The following is a 27,844-nucleotide window of genomic DNA, read 5'->3' on the forward strand; positions in this document are numbered from 1 at the left end:
CACGTCGCAAAAAGCTCGATTATTCTTATTCGCGTTAAAACACAAACAAAAAACTTTATATAAACAGAGCGCCGTCGAAGAGAAAACTCAGTTCGCATTTCACCGTCGACATTTCAACAGTTAAGCGAATTTGTTCAGTTCTGCAATTAAACAAAATGAGTTCTGGTAAACATTTGGCCAAAGGTAAGAGAGCAAGCAAAACCAGTTGTCGCCGCCGCCAAGAGAAACGCCCATGTCATTAGAGTGTTTATAGTATTATTTATAAAACAAGTTCTCCAACATTCAGCGTAATTATCGAATAACGATTTTTATATTTCATAATGTTAAAGAATATTGGCATGAATAACTGGGATTTTTTGGTTAAAAAGTTAGAAAGGTATATTATTTGGTAAATTTCAATACGATCTTTATTCTTTTACAATTGTAGGTAATGCATTAAATTAATTATTTGATTTGTAAAATTTACTTACATTTTTAGCTATAGCTTTCACCCCGATATCAGATAACCCATAATATTTACACTCTAAAAGATAACGTAGCTACAAAATTTGAGCTTTATCACGACTGGGCCCTATCAACATTAACTTAAGTGCAATGACTTGCTAAACAAATAATAATACAGGGGTGGATTTTAGGGTTCCACAAGTGACTCATGAAGTTATTGATTTATTTGTATAACCTAAATTTAACTGGTAAATAAATTCTATCTTTAGGTTCCCCCAAGCCTGTACTCCCTGACGATGGAGTCCTTCGCCTGTACTCCATGAGGTTCTGTCCCTACGCTCAGCGGGCTCATCTCGTCCTGAACGCCAAGAATGTGCCCTATCACAGTGTCTACATCAATCTCACCGAGAAACCAGAGTGGCTGGTGGAAGTGAGTCCGTTGCTTAAGGTGCCTGCCCTGCAGCTGGTGGCGGAGAAGGGTGAGCCCTCGCTCATCGAGTCGCTGATTATTGCCGAGTATCTGGACGATAAGTACCCGGAGAATCCGTTGCTGCCCAAGGACCCATTGAAGCGGGCACAGGACAAGATTCTGCTGGAACGTTTCAGCAGCATCACCAGTGCCTTCATAAACATCCTTGTGCAGGGCACCGGTCTGGAGGATTACTGGACGGCACTTGATATCTTTGAGGAGGAGTTGACCAAGCGGGGCACCCCATATTTTGGCGGCAACAAGCCGGGATTCGTGGACTACATGATCTGGCCCTGGTTCGAACGCCTCTCTGTAATCGAGTTGAAGTTGCAGAAGGAGTACAACTTCAACGAGAGTCGTTTCCCGAAGATCACCAAGTGGATTGCCCTCCTGAAGGCGGACTCGGTGGTGCAGTCCTTCTATGCCACTCCCGAGCAGCACAACGAGTTCTGGCGCACCCGCAAGGCCGGCAATGCAAACTACGATCTGCTGGCTTAGATCGGTACTGAAAATGAAACTATTATATAACAAAGGAGATTTAATAATGTTCTAAAAACAATAAAAACTAAAATATTTTATGTGACAAAGAAATGAATTAAGGCTAGAAAGGCAAGAATTCCGTTCCAGATTCACAGAACGTGGTTCGAAAAACTTAGTTCTTAAAAAGTTTTGTTTTAAACAAATATTTTGGAGCAATATGCAGGTTGCAAGGGGGCTTCACTGTATCCACATGGCTTGGTATGTGTGTCAGCCGCAAGCCACCAAGTTCAGCCGCGTAAGCGAAGCCAACCGGCGAAGGGCAGTGAGCTGCACTTTATAAATCACTCGAATGACAATCGCTATCACCACTTGCATCTCTGGACCCGAGCACGCACATCATGAGTAACGGCAGGCATTTGGCAAAAGGTGGGTAGAGCCAGGAAACCAGGATAATCATAATTGATAATAAATGCGCCCACTAGGCTCACCCATGCCGGATGTTCCCGAAGATGGTATCCTTCGCCTGTACTCGATGCGCTTCTGCCCATTTGCCCAACGGGTGCATCTGGTCCTGGACGCCAAGCAGATCCCGTATCACAGCATCTACATTAATCTCACAGACAAGCCGGAGTGGCTGCTGGAGAAGAATCCACAGGGCAAGGTGCCGGCTCTAGAAATCGTGCGAGAACCTGGACCACCTGTGCTCACAGAGTCGCTACTGATTTGTGAATATCTGGACGAGCAGTATCCATTGCGACCACTCTATCCACGTGATCCGCTGAAGAAAGTGCAGGACAAGTTACTAATCGAGCGATTTAGAGCGGTGTTAGGTGCCTTCTTCAAGGCATCCGATGGCGGTGATCTGGAGCCCTTCTGGAGCGGCCTGGACATCTACGAAAGGGAGCTGGCTCGACGTGGTACGGAATTCTTTGGTGGCGAGCAGACGGGCATTCTGGACTATATGATTTGGCCCTGGTGTGAGCGCCTCGAGCTCCTTAAGTTGCAGCGTGGAGAGGATTATAACTACGATCAGAGTCGCTTCCCCCAGCTGGTGAGCAGGTCCGTGTATCCCAGGAGTGATGAAGTACATTAGTATACCATTTTTCAGACCCTTTGGCTGGAACGCATGAAACGAGATCCGGCTGTGATGGCCTTCTACATGGAGGCCGAGGTTCAGGCGGAGTTCCTGCGTACACGGAGCCTGGGTCGACCCAATTACAATCTGCTGGTCAAGGATGCCTGATGCACTTGGTTTATTGAATTTTTCGCATGGAATGAATAAAACATAAATGCAGTCCATAACCGGTTCCAAAGATTTGATCTTGTCTAAACCAGTTGTCGTTCTATGGTGTACCCTTGAAGGCAATGTCGTACTGGGGATTTCCAAGGGTCTTCGATTTCTGGAACTCAGCATGCAACTGGACATCCAAAGCTGTCTTCTGCACAACCTCATCCTGGGTCATCAAATCGCGCCACTTGAGCTGTAATGGATTTTTGATGAGATACATGCATCATCTTATGTTGGATTACTTAAACATACCAGCTTCTCAAATCGTTTTGTATCCAGCTCATACTTTTGCTCCGTATTGATCTTCATGCTGGGAAAACGTTCGAACCAAGGCCAAATCATGTAGTCCACGATTCCAATGTGCTGGCCGGCAAAGTAGGGCGTTCCTCTTTTGCCCAACTCCACTTCAAAAACATCCAAGGCATTCTCGAAGTTCGGTATGGCATCTTTCGGAGCGTTGGGATTACAAGTCAGCACAGGATAAATGGCACTGACCACTGGAGCAAAACGTTCGATTAGAATCTTGTCCAGCGCCTTCTGAAGCGGATCCGTGGGAAAGAGTCGCGTCTGGGGATATTGCTGGTCCAAGTACTCTGCTATGATGAGCGACTCCACGAGGGTCGGTTGGTCCTTCACCCCAGTAAGCTGCAGGGCTGGCACTTTGCCCAGAGGACTGAAATCCTTGTACCATTCAGGCTTCTCAATCAAATCGACGTAGATCTTATGATGTTCAATATGTTTGGCGGCCAGCATCAGACGAACTCGGTGGCTGAAGGGGCAGAATGCCATGGAAAAGAAACGAGGAACTCCATCTTCTGGCAGCTCGGGCTTGGTGGAACCTGTAAGATCAATGTAAGCTTGATTAATTGGCAGGAATAAAAGCACTGACCCAAATCCCAGTTGAAAAGGTAGAAATAACATTTGATGGTCTACTTTATATATGGGTTTAATATTTTTTTAAAAGCGGTTTCACAATGTTAGTTTAAGTATGTTGCTTCCTGTCATCCATTAATACATCCTTTACAAGGGCTGGAAGGCTACATCGTAGTCCGGTTTGTTCTCATGGCGGGTCTTCATGAACTTCGCATGGATTCGGGCATCCAAAGCGGTGGCCTTGACAGCCTCATCCTGAGCCACCAGATCCCTCCACTTCAACAAATTCTGATAGCGTGTCTTGTCCAACTCGTAGGGTTCATCCAGAGTGTACTTGAGGGCCGGGAATCGCTCGAACCAGGGCCAAATCATGTAGTCAGCAATGCCGATCTTGTTGCCTCCAAAGTATGGTGTTCCGCGCTTGGTGATCTCCTGCTCGAAGACATCCAGAGCGGTCTCAAAGTTCTTGATGGCATCAGCGGGTGGATTCTTGGTGAACAGCACGGGGTAAATGGCGCTGACAGCGGGCGACAGGCGTTCGATGAGAATCCTGTCTAGCGCCTTTTGCAATGGATCCTTGGGGAAAAGGGAGCCCTCGCCCGGATACTGTTCATCCAAGTACTCGGCAATGACCAGGGACTCCACCAAAGCCGGTTGTCCAGGCAGATTTGGCAACTGGATAGCCGGCACCTTGCCCAATGGACTGTAGTCGATGTACCACTCTGGTTTCTCGCTAAGATCAATGTAAACCGTGTGATGTGGAATCTTTTTGGCGGCCAAAACCAAACCGGCACGCTGCGAGTACGGGCAGAATCTCATCGAATAGTAACGCAGGACTCCATCCTCGGGGATCTCCGGTTTGGGCGAACCTGTTGAAGGGTGATTTGTGACGTCAGCAGAAAGTTTTCCATTATGCTTTGGCTAAAATTAAAGCTCTATCTCTGCGTAATTTACGCCTCTCAAAGTGGGGTCTAGATAAAACTATGAAATCAATTGCCAACTTTTGCAGCGTCACTATCCCGATGACCTTGAAGTGCCCCCAACTCACCCCTCTTGAAGTGCTTTTGCGGCAGGGCCATTTTGTTAACAATTTTAAAATAATTCCCAAGACGTGAAATGTTGGTGGCAAAGTAGTTCCGATCGACTGACAACAAATAGAGGGATTCCGGTACCTTATAAAGTGGTCGCAGTCGCCGGACGAGTGAATTTATCGAATATATTTCGATTGTTGAGCGGGTGAATTTAAAATTCTTAAGCTCATATTTAAGAAAATTGTTTGACCACATATTAAAGACTACAAACGACTACTCTAAGATAAGTATTTTCATATCCATTTATCATTCATACCTTCATTAATCTAATTCTAAAACAAACGTACTTACAACCCGTATAAACAATGAAAATGCAAAGATTTATTTTTCAATCACAATAATGCTGCCGTAGTAGGTACATGTGTTACATGTTATATGTGCAAAAGGTACAATGCTGAAGTGGAAACGCCATCATCCCGTAGACTACCCCAATTTGACACGTTTGGCCTCATTGCTAGAAACGAGAAATGGATCAGTCACACATTATATGTATAATCTTCAAATCTTACTATAGCATATTATAATCGGCCTGGCCCGATCGCCGGGAGTTCATGTATTTGGCATGGGTCTGTCCATCCAGATAGAAACACTTGACAGCACGATCCTGGATCATCAAGTCGCGCCACTTAATCTGCAGTAGAACAATCTCGGTAATTTAAAAGACATAATTAGAAAACCAATAGGACCCACCAAAGTGGGAAAACGTTCCGGACTCAATTCGAATTTTTGTTCAAAAGTGTATTTCAGAGAGTCAAAGCGCTCGCACCAGGGCCACATCATGTAGTCAAGCATGCCTGGGCTGTCGCCACCAAAGAACTTGGTACAACGTCGCTTCAGTTCCTCCTCATAAACGACCAATCCGGCATAGTGATCGGTGTCAACCAGCTGCTCGGGATTGTCGTGCAGCAACAGGTAGTAGAAGGCATTGATGAACTGTCCGAAACGTTCGATTAAAATCTTCTCCTGGGCTTTTTTAAGCAGATCCTTGGGATACAATGGCACCTCCGGATACTTTTCGTCCAAGTAGTCACAAATAATGAGCGACTCGATCAGCACAGGATTTCCCTGTTCCTTGACCAGCTCCAGTGCCGGCACCTTTGTGGAGCTGCTCACCAGGGAGAACCACTCGGGTTTGTCGCGAAGATTGATGTAGATAGCGTGGTAGGGAATCTTTTTGGCATCCAGGACCAGGTGCACACGGTGTGCATAGGGGCAAAAGCGCATCGAATACAGCTTTAAGATCCCATCATCCGGAAATACGGGCTTTGGCGAGCCTGCAATATATATGCGCCTTTTAAATGTGAATTTGGAACTTAGTAACTTATACTAACCAATAGTTAAGTGCTGAGTATTGCTCATATTGGCAATACAATTTTTTCTGGAAAGGAACACAACCTGTTTTGCGGGTTATGACAATTATCGATATTTGACAGTAAACGTTAAGGTGGCTCGATAACGTATTGTCTTTTTACAGGATTGATGTATTTTTAATCAATTATTATTTAATCGGTTTAAAAAAATCTATCTTAATCTTAAATATTAATTTTTACAACTTTAATTTTTTTAAATATAATTCAGTCATCTATTCATCTATTATTTAGGACTTTAATTTCAATAATTTATGGTTATATATCCATAATAGACTATTTGCATCACTGCTCCAAATACATATTGTATATACATAATTAATCTAAAATCAATTTATATTTATCGTTTTTAATATTTGCTGCAAGAGGTTACATTGATCGCCATCGATGTGTAGCGTTGATAGCAACGGAACACCGATACCTATCGCGGATGATTCGGTGTTTTTCCACATCCCTACCGCCTATCGATAATTGTTATAACAAAATTGTTTTAGTTGCGGATTTCTTGTGTTTGGCGGTGTGAGCGAAAGAGAGATGGCTGCTGCGGCATATGTTTAGCGTGTCCGGAAAATGTTTACAGTAAGCTCGCCCTTGCGTAACTGAGCCCGTGTTGGTGTTGGTGGCCGCATCCCGTACTCCGTATCCCGTGCAAATCTCGCCGCTCCATGCGGACTCGCTTCGATTCGATTTCCCGTGCCAAACCGAGATTATTGCAACGTAATTGACACTCGGCGTAATCTCTACGGCCTCTTTCATTCACGCCCACCGCATCGGCAAAAGCTATAGCTCCCAGAATCGTCCAGCATTATCTTCGATCCCGCAATAACTCTAGTGGGAATTGTGTGAGTGTGTGTTACAGTGTGCGATGTGCTAAACAGTCCGGCAAATTTACGGGTGAGTTAGTAGTGGGCTTGCATTAATTATTCGCCTTTGTTTAATCTTGGCATAAGTTCGTTCAGAATGGAAAGTGCATGCGACGCGCCCCCATTCCACCTCCCACCGCCCAAAATCCACCCACCACCACCCACTCGTATTTATTTATAGCGGGACATTTCCATGTGCGTGTGATTTTGACACCCGCTCACTTACATCCATATGTATTTGTTGTACACACACATACGCAGATGCACACGTAACTACACTGATATTCAGCACGTTTTTATGCTATTTTCGATCGACATCATCAATGTGTTCTATACATAATTCAGCGCAATTCTGATACCATTTCCATGCTCGCTATCTTCAGAGCCTAATTACGCAAAATCAATGGAATTAGTGTTATCAAACGGGCCAGAATGCTTATCATCCACTGGCGGGGCTAGATAAGATTTCAAGGGGGAAGACAACGTGGATGAGTCTTCACATCGCGTATGCTTTATCTCTAGCATTCTCTCTATTTAAATCAATAGACTTATCCAAACGATCATAGTTACAATTACAATCCACGTGTTCGACGTACACAGCTTACATTTTGCGTAAATAAATACTCTTATCACCTTACACATAACGTCATTAGATTTTATATTTGTATTGCGCATTGAGGGATATGAAATATTTAAGTTGTATTCCGGATGCGTAACCCCCTTTGGAAGCCGTCACTGTTATCGCCACTGACCCATATATCAACATGTGTTCCTTTCGCACTTTTGGCTGCCTTCCACATAGTTCTGTTGTTTTTGTCTTTTTTTTTTTAGAAGTGTAGGTGGTGCATGAATCATAGATAGTGGTGCCGGTGGTGGCCAAAAGGGAAGCATCCTTATCGGGCGCGAACTTTTCCATTTCTCCGCCAAACGCCCGCCGCCAATCAATTATTCATGAGCCAGCGTAATTTGCAAAAATTGATATGTATATTTGCAAATAAAAAAAAATGCAATATCAGCTATGAATGCCTTGCAACCAGGCGCCAACAACTGAGGCAGCCAACCATTTCAGCAACCAACAACTCAATACGGAAAACAAACGTTTCTCGGCGATCCACGATCATTTCGATGCCCCCAGATGAATTATTTATCGCATATGGCCAGCCCTTCAACATCAGTTATGTGTCACTTGGTGGGTCGTACTAGCTGAATACTAAACCGGCCAGCCAGCCAGCGTACATAGTATGTAATTCAGCAGACGGCGAGCATGGCAAGGTCAGAGCCTCGTTCCGTACGGATTTGATCCAATCGGATTGGATCCGTAGCTGTCCATTCGGATTCCGAGACCGAGTCCGAATCTGAATCCGACGTGATTGACCTCAGCTTAGTCTAGTTGTGTGTACTTGGCTTCTACCCATCCAGAACTTCAGTTCCATGTGGCCATCACATGACGCGAGGTTTTTCATATCTTCCTAAACACACTGCTGAAATTTCACATCAAGCTTTGGCTTATGAAAAGGTAGAAACCAAAAAACAAAAAAAAAAAAAGATAATGCCCAAATTTGTGTGTGTATGTATGTGCTTGGATTCTTGGGTACACCTTTTCGCAGGTTATTTCGCTGAAGTTTCAGGTATGAATTTCGTGTTTGTGTTGCGGCCAAGATAAAAGATAAATTGCTCAGCAGGTAGAGAGACGATCTGGAGATGTAGATGTACGGTGGAAATTTCAGGCTAAACAAACTGTAGATTGTGCATAGTAGTTGTTCATAAATCTTGCGAGGAGTTCTACGAGTACGTTTCTAGATTTAATTTCGCAGTTTAAGGTTGTGACATGTATAAAACGAGATATTATGCAGTGTCAGGGGCCTAAAAACGTGGAGATACCATGTATGTACATATCATGTGAAATTTACTCATCAAGTTTTATCTATTGAACTTTGAGCGATCGCGTGTTCAATTTTAGGCTTTTTGTGCGGATGTCATGCGAAATTTGATTGTGCGATCGAAGCATAAAATGTGGAATGGGTTCCAGGAATTTTGAGTATATGAAATTGAGATTTAATGTGAAATTTCATGATGTTGACTCATCGAAAAGTAATCAGAACGTTTTGGAATTTCACAATTTGCGAAATGAGACCCACCCTTATCCTGAAATTTCAGCATGGAGATCTTTTGCGATGCCAAACGAATTTATGTGGAGGTTCTATGTATATGAAATTCATTTATGCTGACTCAGCTGCATAAGCTTTCCGCATCTAAAAAGGGTTACTCTGCGGAAATTTAATCCGTATGGGACAGCACTATTCGTTGGAGATATCATGCGAAATTTTGGTGTACACATGGAATTCAGAGAGCAGCGAGTTCAGTGACTTGCCGACTATACAATTACCACGAGAATTCGGAAAAAACAGACGCGTGCGATTTTCGATATGGAGATGTTATGCGAACTAAAGTCGATTCAGCAAATCTAATCGTACGTTTTTGGTACAGTAGCCTCTCGATATGTACGATTTTAAAGTGCAATTTTAAACAATAAAAACAAAGCAGTTTTTCCTAAAGTTTATTTATTTATTTATATTGAAAAAATAGTAAGTAAATTTAATAGAAGTACTAATAGTACTTTCAGATTACATTTTTTTAAAATTCTCAGACCACCAGATTGCAATGGTAAAATAATTAAATTATTGAAGGCTGGCCAAAAAATTATTTTTTTTTTAAATTAATTAGTTTGAATGGAATAAAAATAATAATACGTTGATCTGCTAAAATATTGACGTTTTAATTAGATCTTAGTTCGAACCGCATTAAGTATTTTGGCTAAGAGCTCAAAATTAAGATGGAATCATTGAGTTCTAATTTTCGTTCTCGTCGACATTGGACATGGTACAGAATCAGCCACGCCCCGCCAAGTTAGCACGCCTTCGATGTGGGTATGCTTTAATGTGGTCCCCAGTCATATGCACATCGATATATAATACACAAATATACATATATACAGACATACATACGTACACACTCACTCAATTAGCCAGCAATGAAACTGGCTTATAAATCGAACCGCAAGCGACGCGCGCCGCTCAGTTGCAAAGCGTTTGCAAAGCTCACTGGTGGTGAGGATCGCAGATCGGTTGGGTTTAGTGTTTCTTTCCCTTAAATCATCTTTCAACTCGTTACGAAAAGCATTCAAGATATTTTAAAAAATATAAACATATATGTGGTGTGGAAGAAAGTGAAATGAATTGATGGGCCCCGAATAAAAATGCCCTATAGCATTGACGCCATCATAAAAACGAGATCGTAAAACATTTTCTCGCAGTGGTTCCATTCAAATCACGCGAACAGAATTTAAATGAGGCTTGATTTAAAAAGAAAAAATAATAATAAAAATAACACAGCACTAAATACAAATGAAACAGTCGGTCAATGGCGGCAGCACTTGACCAATTGACTGAGTTTGCTGGATTGATTGGGAATATTGCCGATGAATTGTGTTTGATCTGATTTGGAGAATTTGTATGCAAATCGGAGCTTCGTTGATTGATTTTTATTGCCCTGAAATTAAGTTTTTCGCAAATTTCCTTTGGCAGTTTGGCAGTTAATTTCCTCAACAAGTGCCAGAGTTTCAGCTGCAGCAGCAGCAGCAGCAGCCTCAACCTTTAACACTTAACCCCTTGCCAAGGCGACGTGTGTCCTTGTCAATGCCGCGGGTGCACGCCCACTTCCTGTGACCTTGACGCCATCATACCGCCATCATAACTTAATGCAACAACAATGACGTTTCTATTATTACCTATAGTGGTTTTGGCTTTCGCTTTTATTAAGTCGATAACCAGCGAGCCACCCATCCACCCACGTGTATCTGTATCTGTGCCTGTGTCGTAAATTTTCGCCAAAGTTTTATCAATAAATTGGATTTCAATGCAGGACCGTTGAACTAACTGCCATTAATGCGCAATTGTAAAATTGTCCGAGTCCCAACAAGTTGTTGTTGCAATCCCACTACAATAACAAACTAATTTTCGGTTTGTTAGACGGGTGAAGGGGGAGGGGGGGTGGTCTTGGCTGGTTTTAGGAAAAATTCCAGTACCGCCTGGCGAATTTCCTTTTTGCCGCGTGCCACTCGCATTTTGCTCATCGAAGAAGCCGCATGGCATCCAACAATTTGGCTCCCGACTAGGAGCAAAAAACAAGTTGGCCGATTAGCCGCAGTTAGTAAATATCAATGTGCTATCGTTATGTAACTTCTCATTCGATTTTCGTGCAGTGTAGTGTAGCGCTATTGAATCGAACATTTTGATTCTGACATTGAAAAGAGTCTATAGAAGAAGCCAGTTAAATATGAGATTGTGATTTGAAAAGCAAATGCTCTGATAAGAAGTAGGAATGTTAACGCAATGTGCATTAAATGGGGTTTCAAAGTGATAAAAAACTGAAGAAAATACAGTAGACTATTTAATTTTCGAACGGTTCGACACACTCAACTGTGGTTAGTTTCTAAAAAAAAAAATATAAAAAAATGCATATCTAATTAAAGTGATCTATTATCCATTGCTCTACCGAAAGAACGAATGCAGCGAAATCGCCCATTTATGGCGATCTTGAAGCACCTAAAACCAGTTGTTCGTTGTCCCATATTTGGAGGTGTCGATCCACCAACGAACGATCTTGAACTTCCGCTTTGGTTCGCTGGCTATTTTGGTTATGCAATGGGCAAATGGCCTTTGTAAATCGGTTCTGGCTTAATGAGTGTGGGATGGTAATAAGGGGCTGACAGTGGAGCGGCAAACCCATAAATGATTCTTAATCAAATAGAATTGTGTGTGTTGGCTTGATGTGTACTTGTTTTCGTTTTTGGCTAATCTCCTGCTGACATTCCCATTCAATTTCAGATCGAACGAAATAAGCGAGTGAATTGACGACTGACTGATCTCGGCGGATATATAATGATTATAGCCAACAGTGCTGGGCAGTAAACCGAAACGAGAGTCAGAGTCAGTAGCATTAGTCCTAGGAGTGGAAGAGTGGAACGAAAGCAAGTCGGGCCTATAAAATGGCGCGTCACATAATGGCTGTATGCGTGGTGTGCCTACTCTGTGCACACCGTCTGCACTGTCAGGATCACATCGAGAGTCTGCTGGGACCGGCGCGGGTCACGACCCACAACAGCCAGGACCAGTTGAATGCCCGCGTCTACACGAACCTAAGTCCATCCAGTGAAACCACCGATCGGCGACAGCAGCGATCCGCTTCTGGCGACGACGACACCTTCAACTACAGCATCAGCCCGCCATCGAGAAGAGAAAAGCGCCATGCTGGCCATGAGCATGGCCCCACATCCGAATCACGCGTCCCGCAGATCACCCAGTACTATCTCGAGAAGCTGATGGCCCAGGATGAGCTGATGAACAGCAGCGGATTCGATGGCCTACTCCAGCAGCTCAGCCTCCACTCGTTGGCCAGTGGGGCAAGTGAGGGAACTGTGAGTATAGTGATGACTATTTCATATTTATTGCTGATTAACTCCCGATTTTTTATTTACTTTAAAGTGCGTTCCTGGTAGTCGCCTTGTGCATCACGTCCAGCCCCACGATCATCACCATGCTCATCATCACGAAGAAGAAGATCACAGTCTGCAGCTAAACAACTGCACGCTTATCCAGAATGGCACCACCTCCAACGTCATATGCCCATCCCTGCCCAACAACAACACACACCCACTCGGCAAAGAGGCCAAGAACTTTACGCTGAGCGATAAGGACTTGCTACATCTGTGTCCGATTCTCCTATATGAGCTGAAAGCCCAGAGCGGCGGATGCATAGAACCTGCTATCTTGTCCGACATTGATACCACTGAAGAACTGCTGGAAGCAGAGAAGGACAAGGATATATTCTATGGTGCGATTTCAGACTTAATTTTGAGGCCCATCCATTGTCCCTAACTAATCTGTTTTGTATTATTTGCAGTATGGATCTATGCTTTTATATCTGTGTTTGCCTGCGGCATTCTCGGCTTGGTAGGCGTGGCCATCATACCGTTTATGGGTTCCAGGTATTACAAGTACATCATTCAATATCTGGTAGCGCTGGCCGTTGGTACGATGACTGGCGATGCCCTACTTCACTTGCTGCCTCATGTGAGTAAAGCTGATTATTGTGATGGGTTAGTCCGAAGCCATGACTAACATTAAACTTATAGTCTCTTGCAGGCCAGGATGAGCGGGGGATGATCATGAAAGGACTGGGTTGCCTAGGTGGCATCATATTCTTTTACGTGATGGAGCATGCGCTGACTATGATCTCTGAGTGGCGCAAGAGCGTAGAGAAGAAGGAGACAAAGAAACCATCGCGGGCAAAGGTGATGCGGGATCCGGACTCGTCGGTAAACAACTCCGTGGCCGGCGACAAGATCTGCAAGCAAAAGTACAGCTCCTATCCATATTGCTACGACGAGATCACCATGAACAACAAGCAGAGTGAGTGGATGCACCTTCCCTTCGATGTAGCGGCGGGCGCTGGCGGAGATGCACCTTCAGTAGCGGAGCTACGTAACGGTGTGGGCGATCATGATGGATCCAATGACATGGCCGCCGCTGCCGAGTCCCTAATATCACCGCTGCACACGAACTGCGTGGAAATGAATCACCATAATCACAACCACAAGCACAATAGCCACCAGCAGAATCATGAGGGCCAGGATAGCAACACAATTGTCACGGATCTTGACGGAAACGCCGTGTACGCAGTAAACAAGGCAAAGGATAAGGACAGCCGGAACGATCATGTGACTGTGATCCTGCGGGAGCACGAGTCCTCGCATCACGGTCACAGTCATCGCCATGGACACGTCCATTCGCCGCCGGAAACGTTGAGCGCCGTGGCCTGGATGATTATCATGGGTGACGGTCTGCACAATTTTACGGATGGCATGGCCATTGGTGCAGCCTTTGCGGAAAACATTGCCGGCGGCTTCTCCACATCGCTGGCTGTCTTCTGCCACGAATTGCCACACGAGCTGGGTGACTTTGCCATCTTAATAAAAGCGGGCATGTCGGTAAAGTCGGCCGTCTACTACAACCTGTTGACTGGAGTCCTGAGTTTCATCGGCATGATCTTTGGCATTGCCTTTGGACAATCGCAGGATGTGGCCCAGTGGATGTTTGCCGTGGCTGCGGGTCTGTTCATCTACATTGCCCTAGTCGATATGGTGAGTGGTCAACAGAAGGTGTACCCTTATACAATTACTTATTTATGATTTTGTTCTATTTGTCAGATGCCAGAGATCTCGGCCTCGCACAAATCACTGGGCCAGTTTCTGCTGCAGATTCTCGGCATGCTCAGCGGAGTGGGGATAATGCTATTGATTGCCCTTTACGAGGGCGATCTGATGAGCGCGTTCGGCACAGCGGGAGCCGCATCACACCAGCACGCGCACTAATAACATAAGTGAAATTGTAACCAACCGCAGCGAATCTTGTAGCGTATTATGTGAATTGCAGCGAATCTTGTGTATTAACTGCATTTTTTCCGCCAAGCCTATAGAACCTCTTGAATTATTATTTTTTGTATAATTTCATTACATTGTTGTTTACATTATTAGTTCACAGAGTTAGACAAAACAGAACCACAGACACAGCCGGTTGGCGCTTATCAAACGCATTTGTTATCCAGTTTATGAAACACACAACCTCACACCCACACACAAGCGACGCAATTCATCAAACTCGTTTTATTTTCGTTCCTAATTTTGCTATTGAACTGCGTTCGAATCCATTTCACACCCAATTTAATGTAAGATGTCTTGAAATTGGCTAGGTTATAAAGTGATCTTGAATTTAGATGAAAACATTTGAAAAGCATGCCGTGATGCTGTCAAATGAGAAAAGGAAGTAACAAAAAATGGATTGGATCTGGATCCCACAATCCTCTAATTACTGATCTTATACACGAAAGAGAACCTAAAAATTACGATATATTATATATAAATATACATATATATTGTAGGATATGTATACATACATATACTTTTTGTATTTTGTAGTCTAGAGTGCGCACGTTTACTTTATGCGAGTTTAACATTCTAAACCCAAAATAAAGGTATGTCCACCGCTGTTATGATTTTCTACAGTACTTAACGACTTGAACGCATATTTCCTCTTTCGGGAAATGTACACAAAACCCATTTAAGCTTAATTTATTATCGTATTTGTAATAAATTGAAAAGATTATTATATTGCACCATCATGCATAATTTAGATTTTCGCTACACTGTAGCGCCTTCGTTTAATTATAATTTTGTAATAAATCAAGCTAAAACAAAGACTTTGATTTTGTTTTAATCGATTTGAGTTTTTCTTTTGATCGCGCACAGAACTAACACGAAAGTGATTGTGATTCAAAATAAGTAACTAACATTTGTAAAATGGCGAAACTTGCGGCACGATCGCCCCTAATGACTATCCCCCACACACCGATCTGCACACAAAGCTATCACTTGTGTAAACTGAGCAACTAACAATATTTTATGAAGCCCACACTATGTGCTACCGAGGCATTAAAACCTATAATAATTCTAGCTGTAAGCTCTACGAAAACTACAAACGGTAGGAAATCAGAAACAAAGAATAAAGATGTAAACATATATACACACACTGTGCTAACTGTGCTAAAGGAATTTTGGAGATATGGATGTAATACTACTTTGGTGATATCACGCAAAAGGCAATTGAAACAACTAACGAAATAATTTTACAATAACGTATTGATAAACATGTATCTATGTAAGCACATGCGAATGGCGCGTATTTTGCTATATTTATGTTTATTTTCTAACGGGACGTAAACACTTTAAATTTTCAAAATAAATGTTTTTCCACCTCAACATCATAAAGTGATAACAAGATCTTTTGAATTTGGTGGGCATTTGCGATATCGATATAAAATCTACCGAAATCGATAGCGATTGTATTGTCGCTGCCTGAATATTTTTTAGATCACTTGGTTCTTGTTTCTTAGAATGCATGGAAAAACTTTTATCTTATAGAATTTTAAATTGTGATCTAAGCTGAAGTTAATTGTTATAGGATGGCTGGTTTTATTTAAGTTCAACATTTATATACGAAGGATGGCCTAAATAAATGTTCTAATCAATTTATATTATATTACCTTAATTGTTAATGGTAGACAATACATAAAATAATATTTGATTTTAAATTATACAATGCTTTTAGAACATCCAGTGCGATACCACCGCCTATCGGTGCCGGCTGGTTATCGATATCATCAGTTTGCACCATCGTCGCCCACCCACCACTAGTTGTCAACATATAATTGCAAAGATGCGGCCCACATTCCTGGCCATTTTGTGCTTCCTGGCGTGGAATCCCAGCTCCGAGGCGACCGGCAATCTGAGTCCTGGAGCCGTGGGCGTGCACCGTCGCTTCGAGTACAAGTACTCGTTCAAGCCGCCGTATTTGGCACAGAAAGACGGCACCGTGCCGTTTTGGGAGTACGGGGGAAGTGAGTACGAGTGGAAGACGCAGCTCCACGTCAGTTGTTTTGGCCCACTCGCTGCTGGTCTGCGGCCATGGGTGCGAGCGAGATGGCGCGAGGCGGCCAAGTGTACACGCAGGCACTTTGTTTGGATGTCGTTTTGACCACGGTTTCGGGTGTTTCTATAGCCACAACTTGTTGCTCCTCATTTCAGATGCCATCGCCAGTTCGGAAAGTGTGCGCGTGGCGCCATCGCTGCGCTCACAGAAGGGTGCCATCTGGACAAAGTCACAGACGAACTTCGACTGGTGGGACGTGGAGATCGTGTTCCGGGTGACGGGACGTGGCAGGATCGGAGCCGATGGATTGGCCTTCTGGTACACCACGGAAAAGGGTGACTACAATGGGCCTGTGTTCGGATCCTCGGACCGCTGGAATGGTCTGGCCATCATGTTCGATTCCTTCGATAATGACAACAAGCACAACAATCCTTACATCAGTGCCGTGCTCAATGATGGCACCAAGCTGTATGACCATGCCGAAGATGGAACCACTCAGCTCCTGAGCGGTTGCCTCAGGGATTTCCGTAACAAGCCCTTCCCTACACGGGCGCGAATCGAGTACTACAACAACGTGCTTACCGTCATGATCCACAACGGAATGTCCAACAACAACGATGACTACGAGCTGTGTCTGAGAGCGGATGGCGTCAATCTGCCCAAGAACGGCTACTTTGGCATTTCCGCCGCCACGGGCGGTCTGGCCGATGACCACGATGTGTTCCATTTCCTGACCACGTCGTTGCATGCCGCTGGACAAGTTCAGGAGCAGCCCAAGGTGGAAAACCAGGAGAAGCTTACGCAAGAGTACAAGGAATACCAAGATAAACTGGAGAAACAGAAGCAGGAGTACAAGAAGGACCATCCCGACGAGGTAATTGCCACGCAGCCAGCTGATAAAGATGTCTTATCGCTAGTTTTGATAATCAACTTTCGTATAATCCCACAGCACAAAGACGAGGAGGACTGGGAGGAGTTCTACGAGTCGGAGAACCAGCGTGAGCTGCGTCAGATCTGGCAGGGTCAGAGCCAAATTGCCGATCACCTACGCGAACTTTCCCGCAAAGTGGATGAGATTATTGGCCGCCAGGAGACCACGCTGTCGCTGGTCTCACGTAATGCTGGACAGGCTCTGCCTCCGCCCGCCGCCGGCGGAGTGCCACAGCAACAGCTGCCCGTTGGCGCAGTCAGCAGGAGCGATGTAGATCTTCTGCTCACTAATCAGAACATGCTGCTCAGTTCCATCCGCGAGATTCGTCAACTGGTTGGCGATATCAATGTGCGCACTGATAACATTCAAACGAATCAGAAGCATGCGCCCACAGCACAAATCCAATCCACCGGCTATGATGTACAAACGCTCATCGCCGAGATGCGCGATGGCATGAATCAGGTCAAGCAGGGCATCACCCACGTGGGCCAAAGGTGAGGAATACGCTCAAAGTCTATTTTAAGTTTCCTAAAGCTGTTGTCATCGAAGTTATTCTGAGCTCGAATTAATTTTAACCTTTTCAGCCATATTTATACTAATTTTTCGTATTCCACATTATGAAATTAGAGTTTTAACAAGTTTGATTCAGAGGAACATGTTTATGAGTTTTAGACTATTATACTTTATTGTCATCTTTTAAGTACCTCCTTGATACTCAATATGCATTCCCTTACCTTGCAGATTGGCAGCGCCACAGGGAGCAGCGCAGGTGGCCAATTGTCCCACGGGCAATTGCGTTGGAGTCACATTGTTCCTAAGCGTAACTGTTGTGCAACTGCTGCTAGTCTTCATCTACAACGTCTTCAAGTGAGTTCATGGAATCTTTAAGCGTGGATTCGAAACTAAACAATCTAACTTATTATTCCTTGCAGAAACCGCAGCGAAGCACAGGCGAAAAAGTTCTATTAGGCGAATTCGCGACTTATTGGGATCGTAACGAATAACAAACACACAAGCATACACCCACAGAAATCACGAGGAAACAGATTCGCACACCTGACTAGGCAGCAACTAAATTTAGTTAAAATGAAAGATTTAAGACTTCAGCGTAGCATGCTCTACCATTATGTGTAACTGTTTGTTTTTTAAATAGAAGTCTGTTTAAGAAGTCAGGTCACGAATACAAACTCAAGTCGTTACTTAATCAAAGCAAGAACAAGAAATTTGATCAATGATGTATGCCTCATGACAATGCCACGCAATACAAAACGAAGAAACCGTCGAAGAAGCCACAAGACAAACTTCCCTTAGTAATAGCCAACAGAAGATGTTTCATATTTGTTTTAGCAAGTCAAGTCGAAAGTTTCACTCCATTCTCAACTCTGCATATCATGTGTGCAGGCATTTATAAGAAGCACAAGAAAATCTATCTAAAAAAAAATAAAAATAAAAATGGCAAAATCTATATAAGTACGAAAATTCCGTAAACGTAGCAAATTTTTGTAATATCTTGTATACTTTAGAGTTGAGATGAATCCATCAGGCTCGGCTCTTGAAACTGAATTGGCAACATAAATCTTTTTTCCCATTTTCATGCGCCAAATGGTCAACAAAGCTAGTTAGCCAGCATTTTTGTTATTACGCCAGAAAGTGAATTAATTTAATAATTATGATGAACTGTCTCACTAAGTTTTTGTTCGGTTCGCATCGTCACTGGTGCGATGTAAGGAAGTTTTCTACTGAATAATCTTAATATACATACTGATAAATTATAAAACAATTGAAGTGAAGTGTGTTTTTATATATGTTGTCCATTCCAGTCTCGATAGAAATGTTTAAAGTGAAAATAAAAATCAATTTATAGAAAAATCTATCTCCAACTGTTCAACTTGATAGTTTTAATCTGCGTCCTCATTTTATTTTTATACTTTTCCGAATGCGATATTATTTTCGCTGATGTCGACAGAGGAAAAAGTTTATTTCTTGAAAAGTCCTCGCAAGCATAAACTAGAATCCCTGTCAGTTGCCCATCCCCATCTTCATCCTCCCATCGATGACAATGCGGCAAAAATGGCGCCACTTGGTCGCCAGAATGCGTGGGGCTGGGGAACGAGTTGGGTTCTGGTGAACTTTGGCCATAAAATGTAACTGCCAATGGTGGCATTGTGGGCAGGTCCTCTGTGGTCTGAGTACCCATTCCATCGCATTGGGGAAAATCCCAGGAAAAGCACAGCCAAAGATAGATGGACAGAAGCCAACGGCAGTCGCGGCCCATGCAATAAATTCTCTACGGGATCGGGGAATGGGTTACACAGTTCTGGTGTGCGGTTGGATGGTAGCTTCGCCTATGTGCTCCGTTTCCTATATACTTTCACTGCGCAGGAGCAGGACCAGTTTCCAAGTGGTTTGGAAGGGGGACTTGAACGGCTATTAACTTTTTATAACAGCCAATCGGCATGAGGCTTGCAAACAGAGAAAATGGTTTCGTGCCGTTGGGTTTTTCCAGCAGGGATGGGATGTGTGCACTGCAACAAAACTGACTTCATAGTATACGATTTACACACGGCAAACTAAACTAAATCATGATCTAGTACATGTTTTTTAAGTTCGTACTTATAGTTATAGAAACCCCTTAAAAGTTGCCGTAACAAATAACATTGATATCAATATTAAGGTAAATTATTTGATATGATGTTACTCAATGTAGTGCAAATGTACTACTCAAAAAATACATTACTGTGCAAATTAAAGTTTTAAAATAGAAAAACCTTAAGGAAAAGTCTTATTGAACCAAAAGTATGAAAAGGTGCCGACATGATACAATATATGCTATGAAGTATTCTGACTCTTATTACTTTGGAAAATACACAAACAATTGTTTATATTATAATATTTCTTGTAATGATGTATTAGAGCTATACTAAACAATTTTAAGACCCTTAAATTTACTAAATAGTTTCCAATCCATTTAACCATCCAGATCAGTTTGATTTCCCAAATCAAATGGGATGAGTAGCCGTGAAAGGATGTCAAAACTTTAATAATCCATATTGCATATTTACACATCTGTGGAATTTCAGAGCTCACCACAATCCATTAGTAAATGAAATTCATAAATCCCCTCCCGAATGTCCTTATTGCCTCCCTCTTCCAATCAGCAAACCGACAAACGAGGACGACAGTTTGCAACATTTGCCAAACATTTGAGAAAAAAAAGGGGACACATAAAATCAAAGTCAAAGTAGTTACGATGTAACGGGGTGGATCTGTCTGGCTATATCGGTGCGATATAAGTAAGTATCCTTCGATGTTGACAAATCCCCAGACCATGTCCTGCATATCCTGCCAAAGGAGGAGCAGCGGCAGCAGCGTGACAAATGTTGCGCAAACAAATGGATTACATTGCTACCACAGAGCAAGCTACCCAAATGCCTCGCAATGAATCATAAATTTCCATAACTGTCATCCGATCTGGGCAGATTTCTTTTCCTCATCGGTCGGCGAAGAAAGCAAATTGGTCGTCACCGGATTACGAACTTTGTAGCTAATCCGTAAATTGAAATTCGCTACGTAATTTGCTAATGACCCGAACGAGGATTAAAGGACCAAGTTGAAATTGATACAGACTCATCAAATTGTTATAGGAAATTTTAGAAAGAAAGTTTTCTAGCACTTGTATATATTTGTATATATCGTAATATATTACAGATGGATTTTCCATGTACATTTATCAAAGTAAATTGGCATTAACTGCTATTTCCCAAACTATAAATAGTGTTCGATCTATTCCAAGCGAATTTAAAGATTTATGAGTTGAAAGAATTGAATTTTTCGTTTCGCTTGATTTCTTTATCAATGATTCCTGCAGCAATTTAAAATCCTTCCATCTGCATTCCAACGAATTTAGAGCAGGAACACTCCCATACAAAGTGCAAGGACAATGGGAGAACTGCTCCTCGGCTGCTGGATGTTTGTGCAACTGCTTTAGTTTCCCGTGGCCATTAAGTCGCGGGTCGGCGGATGACAAAGGATAGTCCATTAGACACAAGTCACAATTCAATTGAAGCGAGCTGGCAAATGGGTGTCCCCCATTGAAACCCTCATCCTTCTGGGCTGCATTCTGCACTTTGAGTCCTGCGCCCTTTGTGATTCATTTTTGCAAGCGAAACCAGAACAAAAGTCGGGCCTGGATAATATTTTGCGCTTTTTGGTATGACGAATCCACATGTCGCACACGAATCGAATGGGCAAACTCGCCTCCTGGTCGAGGGGAAAGGCCCGGAAAAATCCGGGAAAACCCCCTGCTCCTGTCATCCGTTTAGCGGGCAATCAAGCGTGTAGGGCAATTCAATAAGCCGGCAGTGGTTGGGGTGCCACAAGCTTGGAGAACTTTATCAACACCCATGTCGGCATTAGTTTTGTTTACAAACTTTCCGTTGCCTTTTTGACAGTTTGCCCGGGGTGGACGCCATACCATTTGTGCACCCCCCACCCACTCCAAACATTTTCCCAGTCCACACTTTTCCGGGGTGGATTTTCGCTTGGATTTTTATTTATGAGCACTTAAATCGAAGCGCAAACTGAAATTGCACAGTGCACATCTACATAAATATGCAATTGCGGGATTGTGAGAAAGTAGTATCGCTGATAAATGATGAAAAAATTATAAATAAATACGGAATACATCGCTGCCCCTCCTCCTTGTTGTTATATGTTTCTTTTTTTTTTCCTTTTGCGATTCATCGCATCCCTCATGTAGATGTCACCCCAACCAGGTCCTTAGATGACAGCTCCCGATAATGGTGACATCAATTTGAAACTCAATTGAGCCTGTTCCGAGCTCCTTGATAAATGCTGTGCTATCAGCGCCGTTTATCGTCCTCAGCTTTTTGACTGGGTGCGACAAGTCAGCGAATTGGAAACGGAATTGAACAGCCAACCCCCACAAGGTGAGGGGTTCCATCGCCCTGGTATCCTCTGGCTCATCCATGCTCATCCTTGCCCAATCCTTGATCTCTGGGGCGTTGCGAGCAGTTTACATGTTTAATGCCTGCTTAATTGCTGCCTATGTCTCAGCGGGGCAGATCCTTTAGCCAGGATAAGCGGCCGTCCTGTGAATAGTGACATGTCAGCGGTCCCAGAAACTAAAATGAAATGCTCATTTCGGGAAAATTAAGTGAAGACTATTAAGATAAAATGCATTTCGAAATGGATGCTATACGTTAGAGTTTTGGTAAGGAAATGCACGATTTTATAGAGCGAATAAATTTGTTTTGAATATAAATATAGAAAAAATTTAATAAAGATACGGAAATATAGGTGTTCCTAGTAGTTCTTAGGAGGCATTAATCAAAAAATTGATCCAAGTTATTGAAAAAAATTTAATAAAACTTTCAATTACACGCTGCAAATAAACATTTTAATGCCTTGAAATGTCAATAAATGCCTTAAACGAATGGAACTTTTAACAAGCTCACTGCACCACCTCCTCCACTTGACACCCCTGACTCCAAGCCAAATTCCAAATCCTCGGATACGAACTCAACCTCAACATGGCCATTAGGCCAAGTCGGTGCATGGCCTCGCCAGGATAAATAGACTGTTGAGTCATTAAACAATTTACGCAGCCATAAATTTACGCAATTTACTTAGTGCGCAAACACACACATCCCGCAGGATGCCGAATGTCCTGGACAGGGCAATAAAAAATACCCCTCCAGCCTGGGCTGGAATCGAGAAACATTAACACATCTGGCCAGATACAAAGTGCTTGAGCTTGGGCTTGGGTTTGGGTTTGGGTTTGGGCTTGTGTCGTCCGCCTGAGCGATTAACTTTTTGCATCCTTCACACTTGGCTGGGCGAGTTAACCCAGCGTCATCATCTTCATCATCTCCTATCCTGGAGCAAGGACATTGCCCACGCGCCGCTTGTTTGCATTTTTATTGCCACACGCTGCGGGGTTGCAGGATGTCGATTTTCAGCACGGCCGCCACGAAATTTTAATGAAATCGTCATCAATTAAAATTCGCTCTCTTCCATGTCCATGCCCCCAGACGCCAGTGACAAAGGCAATGACAATGACACGGCACAACACTCCAGTTTCACATTTGACTGCACTCAGAGAAATGAATTCTCTAAAAGAAACACAAATAGCTATAATGGATTGCCAAGGTCTTCCAAAGTCTTAAAGTATCTAAGATTCAAACAGATTACATTTCATAGATCAGTGAAAGATGCTTGCATCAGTTTTAACATAACTACCATAAGTTCTTATACTAAACTCTTTCTAAAGTCTCAATGATTTCTTCCTGTGCACTCCTTTGGGCTTGTTCCATCTTTTTACGACCGAGACGTCCATCCGGGCACTTCCACGAGCTTAGTCTCGGATTGCTTATAGGATTCTCCGGCGCATAACTCGCCATACTCGTGCCTGGGATCGTTCTCAGCTATAAAAATAATTTGTGGCCAAAAACTCCCCTTCCATTCAGCTTCAATCCCGATCTCGAATTCATCCAAAAGGGGTTTGGGTCGTACGGCTGCCGTCAATTTGTAGTCGTTTGCTTGTTTTTCCAGCCTCGCCCTAATGGCTTTTCATAAATTTTTATTGTTCTCAATATAAGTTTTTCATAGCTGCCCGCATGCAAATGTCCTTCGAGTGCTTCGAATTTGTGGGGAATTTGTCGGGCAATATGAAAACGAGTTTACGCCTTTCCAGAATGCTAAACAAATTGGGGAGAAAGGACGGTTCACTTTATAATTGTGAAGCAAATCGAATTTAAAGGTTTCGAAACGAATTTCCCAACAATTGTAAGCGGAATCTACACTAAATAATACATTTATTTCTAAATTAATGGGTATTAAGAAATGGATATGAATTTATTTCCGTTTTTTGTTTAGCAATAATTTCTAAACATTTTGTAAGTGTCTGGTACTAGTTTCTAAAAACAGAGAAGCAATTACAAATTTCAAGCAATTAGTTCTTTTGAAAACACTCAAACTTCTTGTCATCATAAATTTCTACGTTTTTCAAGTTTTTCTAGTTTTTGTTGTACTTAAAATATGAAAAAAACTTATTATATTTCAACCAATTTATTCGTCTCCAAAGAGCTCAGATTCATCCGCAACTAGAAACCAGAAATGCATTCGGAAAACTACAAACTCAATTAGATGGCCATAAATCTCCGGCAGAGTCAAGAACCCTCTAAATTTTGGTTGATAAAATGCCGAAATTATCACGGCCCAAGCACATGATATATGGGCATTCGGCTTGGCCGGTTTAACCCATTAGCCAGCCGGAAGATCGCTCAATTAGCGTTGCTCCTCGCTGCTGGTCAGTCCCAAGTCCCAAATCCCAAGTGGGTCACTCGAGGAAAGGATTTGCGAATCGGGTTTTTATTTGCCATTACCGAAAACCAAACTCCCTGGCCTCTTTGTTGGGCCAACAAAGTGACATAAATCTTGGCGAGCGCTGGCACAAACTCAACCGGAACTAAAGCAATGACGCAGCAGGAGCACCAGGACACATGTCGATGCGTTCTGCTCATCCATTTCGCTTGCTCCTCCTTGGCCAGCAGTCATAACGGGCGTGTGTGTAAAGCGAGTGTGCCAGTTCCGAGATTTATCGGCCCGAGGGGTGAGTCCATATCTGCACATCCTGCATCTTCTATCTGCGTATCGGTTTGGCAGGCCTCGAATCGCGGGACATCAATGCTCAATGCCCAATGCCCAATGCCGGATGCCCAGAACGACAGGCGTTCGATTGAAATTAATTGAATTTGCGCCCAAGCCACGAACTTGACTTCGTTTCAAGAAATTTCTCAAGCGCGCAGGGGCGGGCATTGTGCACAGAGAGAAATTTTTATATGAAGAATATAGTGTTTTATGTATGAAGGTTTTCTGAAAGTTCGCTTTAAAATGTTTCTCTTGAAATTTCCAATAATTAAATTCAAGTTTGATAGTAGCAAAAGGAATGTTTATCCCCCCCTTTGATAATTTTGCAACTTGTCTTTAATTACTTCTCATTTTTTAAGAGTGTTGCGAAAGAAGGACCGTGGACGCTTGTTTCCTGTTTATGCTCGAGATGTTTTGCAGCATAAATTACGCGTACACATATACCCATGTATTCGCGCATATGATATCCTTGACAAGTCGAGAAAGGAGAAGGGAAAAAAACAGGAACATTAAATTTATTTTTATTTCGCTGCCTTATAGGGAAAGCAACCCCAGTGAAAGGGCCCCCAAAGACGCGCGCTATGTGCGGTCCGTTGACTTTGGCGAAGTCATGAATTCGCTTGCTTATTTTTATGATTTTGGCTAGTTTTTGTTTTTCGGCCCTTAGATTGCTCGTCTATTTTCTGAGGGTTGTAAGTTGCACACTTGGTTGCCCTCCAATCGCCGAAATCAAAACGGAAACGATGATCGTCTCGGAGAAAATTCAGGAAAGCCAGACAAATTTATCAAGTTTGTGTGGGGGTGCGCTTTGGTGGGGCTTGTAACCTTCATTAATCATGTGGATATGTTGTTTTTATAGGATTCGACTACAAATCGCTTAATCTTTAAGCCTTGTTTTAGTTAGACTGCATTAGTTGGGGGTTTTATTTTAAATTTGGCGCTCATGCCTTTACATTTGGGGTGACCCTGCACTTAACAGTCTGCCATTGGCATAACAGCTCTGTGTGCAGACTACTTTTTGCTTGCCGTAGTAATTTCAAATATTATAGAAGTATAGGCAAACTATGATTAGAACTTGTAAATTTATATATTTTTTATTTATTTTGTAATTATGTGACCCAAACGCTAATTGGTTCCGATAGCCGCAATGACTTATCGATAGCTGCTTGACGCACGGTCACACTGTCTTAACTACGGAATATTTTGTAAAGTGTTAGTTTTATTTACTCGATTTTAGCTCTCTTTAAGCCCTTTTCGCCGTGTGTTTCTGTAAGTTAACCAATGTTTAAAACCCCAAGTGCACAAATCAGTTTAAAGCCCCTTTCCCGCGGCATGAAAACGCGTCAAACAAAGCCAGTGGAGATTCAGCTGCGGCCTGGCCAACAAGAACTCATTTCGATTCGTTCGCACATTTTGTTGTTGCCGCCTAGTGGGTGCTCCTCCGGGGTGGAGTCATCATCGTTATCCCTACCCCCAGTTGTTGGCGCCGACTGTCCGGATTTTGGTCTCTCCCACATGTCCCGCACATTTGTTTTTGTCGGTCACGCGAATTCCGCCCTTTTAACCAAGTTTCCAGTGTAACAACAAAAGGGGGCAAAAAAAGGGAACGCCCGCATTTGTATGTTTGTTCGTTTGTTTGCTTGTAAGCATCGTCTACGTTTTATGCTAATTAAAGTGCAACATTTTTTTTTTAGCCAAAGCTGCGAATATAATTCAATTAACGAGAGTCCAACTGCGACTGCCTCGCATTATCAGCACAGCAGTTGGTTTGGTTTGACGGCTTTATCTGAGCAGCTGGATGAGCGTGCAGAATAGCATGGTGTATATGTATATGGGGTACATTCCATACGCGATAAGATAACCCCCGGTTGCTGAAGAAGAAGAAGAAGAAGCGCCGGATTCGCGGGAGTTGGCAATTGCCTTCAATTCTCAAGTTAATTGTGGAGTTAGCTGTGCAACTGCAACCCTCAAAGATCCGAGACGAGGACCCACAAGACTCGTGCCTACATCCCGCTGTCAGTGGCATAGAGATTCACTCTTCCCGGGATCAGGCCCTCAATTGCGTCAATAATTGGACCTAATTGAAGTCAACAGGCTATTATTTTGCCTCCTTTGTTTATGCACGTTTTTGGAAACTGTTGTATTCAATTATTTCAACTGAGATTGAAATTTCTCATGTATTCTGTTTGTGTAAGAGTTTTAAATGCAGATACTTTCCTAAAAAGAGACTGGTCCTGTTTAGATTATAGTATCTATAGAGATTTGAACCCATAAAGATTACGTTAATATTGTTGATTGTTTAGAAGCATTCCTTTTGGGGAATAATCTAGTCCGTCAAAGAGTCATTGATATTATAGATAAGAAATGTTTGGGTCATATAACATCATCAAAACAAAACGTCATTACCAAAACATTTCAAAATACTAATACTTACAACGCTCCAATCGCTTGACTAGCTTAGCCCTTGAAAAGCAGGAGTAATGTCCATTTCTTAGAAAACCCCATGTGACTAAGCGCACTTCCTCTTCCAATTTCTCGCTTCCTCTCTGCTCACTTTTGAGAAGAAAGAAAGAGCCATAAGTTGGGCAACAAAAGATTAGTCACCACTGGCACGGGTCCATCACCTTGTGGCCACTACCTTCTCCTCCGCTGCCCCTTCATTTCACCGCCCTCCCTCTGGCTGGCACCTTTTGTTTTGTTTACATTTGCAGACGGCGATCAGGAGAATCGGAAGAATCAGAGAGGAGAGAAGCCTAGCAGCAGGTGGCTCTCTTCGCGGCTCTCCCATCTGTTGCTCATGCTGCTCACACTGCCCATGGAAC

The 27,844-nt window shown here is 43.0% G+C and overlaps 7 protein-coding genes across 14 annotated transcripts in view; 5 read left to right on the forward strand and 2 right to left on the reverse strand.

The window, feature by feature from the left end:
• The first annotated feature begins 86 nt into the window (after positions 1-86).
• On the forward strand, positions 87-1,497 carry GstO3 (Glutathione S transferase O3). The gene is made up of 2 exons (NM_139977.3): positions 87-183; positions 714-1,497. Exons 1-2 carry the CDS (start codon positions 156-158, stop codon positions 1,409-1,411), a joined length of 726 nt encoding a protein of 241 aa, NP_648234.1. The 5' UTR covers positions 87-155; the 3' UTR covers positions 1,412-1,497.
• Positions 1,498-1,753: 256 nt separating this feature from the next.
• On the forward strand, positions 1,754-2,691 carry se (sepia). Its single transcript, NM_139978.4, has 3 exons — positions 1,754-1,819; positions 1,876-2,444; positions 2,502-2,691. Exons 1-3 carry the CDS (start codon positions 1,792-1,794, stop codon positions 2,634-2,636), a joined length of 732 nt encoding a protein of 243 aa, NP_648235.1. The 5' UTR covers positions 1,754-1,791; the 3' UTR covers positions 2,637-2,691.
• Positions 2,631-4,703, reverse strand: GstO2 (Glutathione S transferase O2). 2 transcript variants are annotated; one of them, NM_168277.2, is made up of 3 exons: positions 4,603-4,703; positions 2,934-3,520; positions 2,631-2,874 (listed from the first exon to the last, which is right to left on the reverse strand). In NM_168277.2, the coding sequence occupies exons 1-3, from the start codon at positions 4,631-4,633 to the stop codon at positions 2,737-2,739; spliced, it is 756 nt and encodes a 251-aa protein (NP_729388.1). In that variant the 5' UTR covers positions 4,634-4,703; the 3' UTR covers positions 2,631-2,736. The 2 variants fall into 2 exon arrangements, with proteins under 2 accessions (NP_729388.1, NP_648236.1); NM_139979.3 differs by lacking the exons at positions 2,631-2,874; positions 2,934-3,520 and adding an exon at positions 3,613-4,423.
• A 240-nt stretch (positions 4,704-4,943) lies between these two features.
• Positions 4,944-6,068, reverse strand: GstO1 (Glutathione S transferase O1). Its single transcript, NM_139980.3, has 4 exons — positions 5,977-6,068; positions 5,336-5,919; positions 5,155-5,276; positions 4,944-5,099 (listed from the first exon to the last, which is right to left on the reverse strand). Exons 1-4 carry the CDS (start codon positions 6,002-6,004, stop codon positions 5,069-5,071), a joined length of 765 nt encoding a protein of 254 aa, NP_648237.1. The 5' UTR covers positions 6,005-6,068; the 3' UTR covers positions 4,944-5,068.
• Positions 6,069-6,445: 377 nt separating this feature from the next.
• Positions 6,446-15,705, forward strand: foi (fear-of-intimacy). 4 transcript variants are annotated; one of them, NM_001300056.1, is made up of 6 exons: positions 6,446-6,906; positions 11,762-12,351; positions 12,419-12,767; positions 12,837-13,006; positions 13,069-14,076; positions 14,143-15,705. In NM_001300056.1, the coding sequence occupies exons 2-6, from the start codon at positions 11,923-11,925 to the stop codon at positions 14,305-14,307; spliced, it is 2,121 nt and encodes a 706-aa protein (NP_001286985.1). In that variant the 5' UTR covers positions 6,446-6,906; positions 11,762-11,922; the 3' UTR covers positions 14,308-15,705. The 4 variants fall into 4 exon arrangements, with proteins under 4 accessions (NP_001286985.1, NP_523974.3, NP_001261585.1 ...); NM_079250.2 differs by having other exon boundaries at positions 14,143-15,186; NM_001274656.1 differs by having other exon boundaries at positions 6,446-6,591; positions 14,143-15,186.
• A 473-nt stretch (positions 15,706-16,178) lies between these two features.
• ergic53 lies at positions 16,179-19,215 on the forward strand. 2 transcript variants are annotated; one of them, NM_176301.2, is made up of 5 exons: positions 16,179-16,388; positions 16,576-17,294; positions 17,370-17,845; positions 18,093-18,218; positions 18,284-19,215. In NM_176301.2, exons 1-5 carry the CDS (start codon positions 16,208-16,210, stop codon positions 18,318-18,320), a joined length of 1,539 nt encoding a protein of 512 aa, NP_788479.1. In that variant the 5' UTR covers positions 16,179-16,207; the 3' UTR covers positions 18,321-19,215. The 2 variants fall into 2 exon arrangements, with proteins under 2 accessions (NP_788479.1, NP_524776.1); NM_080037.3 differs by having other exon boundaries at positions 18,284-18,783.
• A 6,987-nt stretch (positions 19,216-26,202) lies between these two features.
• rhea overlaps positions 26,203-27,844 on the forward strand; it is a 29,409-nt gene continuing 27,767 nt past the window's right edge. For all 3 annotated transcript variants that reach the window (NM_001259745.2, NM_001274658.1, NM_001259746.2), the window contains exon 1: positions 26,203-26,291. The gene's annotated coding sequence lies outside the window, so the exon portion shown is untranslated. The remainder of the gene's footprint in view (positions 26,292-27,844) is intronic.

This window comes from Drosophila melanogaster, chromosome 3L, assembly GCF_000001215.4.
Source record: "Drosophila melanogaster chromosome 3L".
NCBI lineage: Eukaryota > Metazoa > Arthropoda > Insecta > Diptera > Drosophilidae > Drosophila > Drosophila melanogaster.

Excerpts from the sequence above, each read along its gene's own strand:
- se (NM_139978.4), top strand. The coding sequence starts at position 1,792 with ATGAGTAACGGCAGGCATTTGGCAAAAG. Across the intron at positions 1,820-1,875 it reads CGGCAGGCATTTGGCAAAAG|GCTCACCCATGCCGGATGTT; the intron begins GTGGGTAGAGCC and ends TGCGCCCACTAG. Across the intron at positions 2,445-2,501 it reads AGAGTCGCTTCCCCCAGCTG|ACCCTTTGGCTGGAACGCAT; the intron begins GTGAGCAGGTCC and ends ACCATTTTTCAG.
- GstO2 (NM_168277.2), bottom strand. The coding sequence starts at position 4,633 with ATGGCCCTGCCGCAAAAGCACTTCAAGAGGG. Across the intron at positions 3,521-4,602 it reads GCAAAAGCACTTCAAGAGGG|GTTCCACCAAGCCCGAGCTG; the intron begins GTGAGTTGGGGG and ends TTGATCTTACAG. Across the intron at positions 2,875-2,933 it reads CAAAACGATTTGAGAAGCTG|CTCAAGTGGCGCGATTTGAT; the intron begins GTATGTTTAAGT and ends AATCCATTACAG.
- ergic53 (NM_176301.2), top strand. The coding sequence starts at position 16,208 with ATGCGGCCCACATTCCTGGCCATTTTGTGCTTCCTGGCGTGGAATCCC. Across the intron at positions 17,295-17,369 it reads AGAAGGACCATCCCGACGAG|CACAAAGACGAGGAGGACTG; the intron begins GTAATTGCCACG and ends ATAATCCCACAG. Across the intron at positions 18,219-18,283 it reads TTCATCTACAACGTCTTCAA|AAACCGCAGCGAAGCACAGG; the intron begins GTGAGTTCATGG and ends TATTCCTTGCAG.
- GstO1 (NM_139980.3), bottom strand. The coding sequence starts at position 6,004 with ATGAGCAATACTCAGCACTTAACTATTG. Across the intron at positions 5,277-5,335 it reads CGGAACGTTTTCCCACTTTG|ATTAAGTGGCGCGACTTGAT; the intron begins GTGGGTCCTATT and ends GTTCTACTGCAG. Across the intron at positions 5,100-5,154 it reads GCCGATTATAATATGCTATA|CAATGAGGCCAAACGTGTCA; the intron begins GTAAGATTTGAA and ends TCTCGTTTCTAG.
- foi (NM_001300056.1), top strand. The coding sequence starts at position 11,923 with ATGGCGCGTCACATAATGGCTGTATGCGTGGTGTGCCTACTCTGTGCA. Across the intron at positions 12,768-12,836 it reads GGACAAGGATATATTCTATG|TATGGATCTATGCTTTTATA; the intron begins GTGCGATTTCAG and ends TATTATTTGCAG. Across the intron at positions 13,007-13,068 it reads TACTTCACTTGCTGCCTCAT|TCTCTTGCAGGCCAGGATGA; the intron begins GTGAGTAAAGCT and ends TTAAACTTATAG.
- GstO3 (NM_139977.3), top strand. The coding sequence starts at position 156 with ATGAGTTCTGGTAAACATTTGGCCAAAG. Across the intron at positions 184-713 it reads TGGTAAACATTTGGCCAAAG|GTTCCCCCAAGCCTGTACTC; the intron begins GTAAGAGAGCAA and ends TTCTATCTTTAG.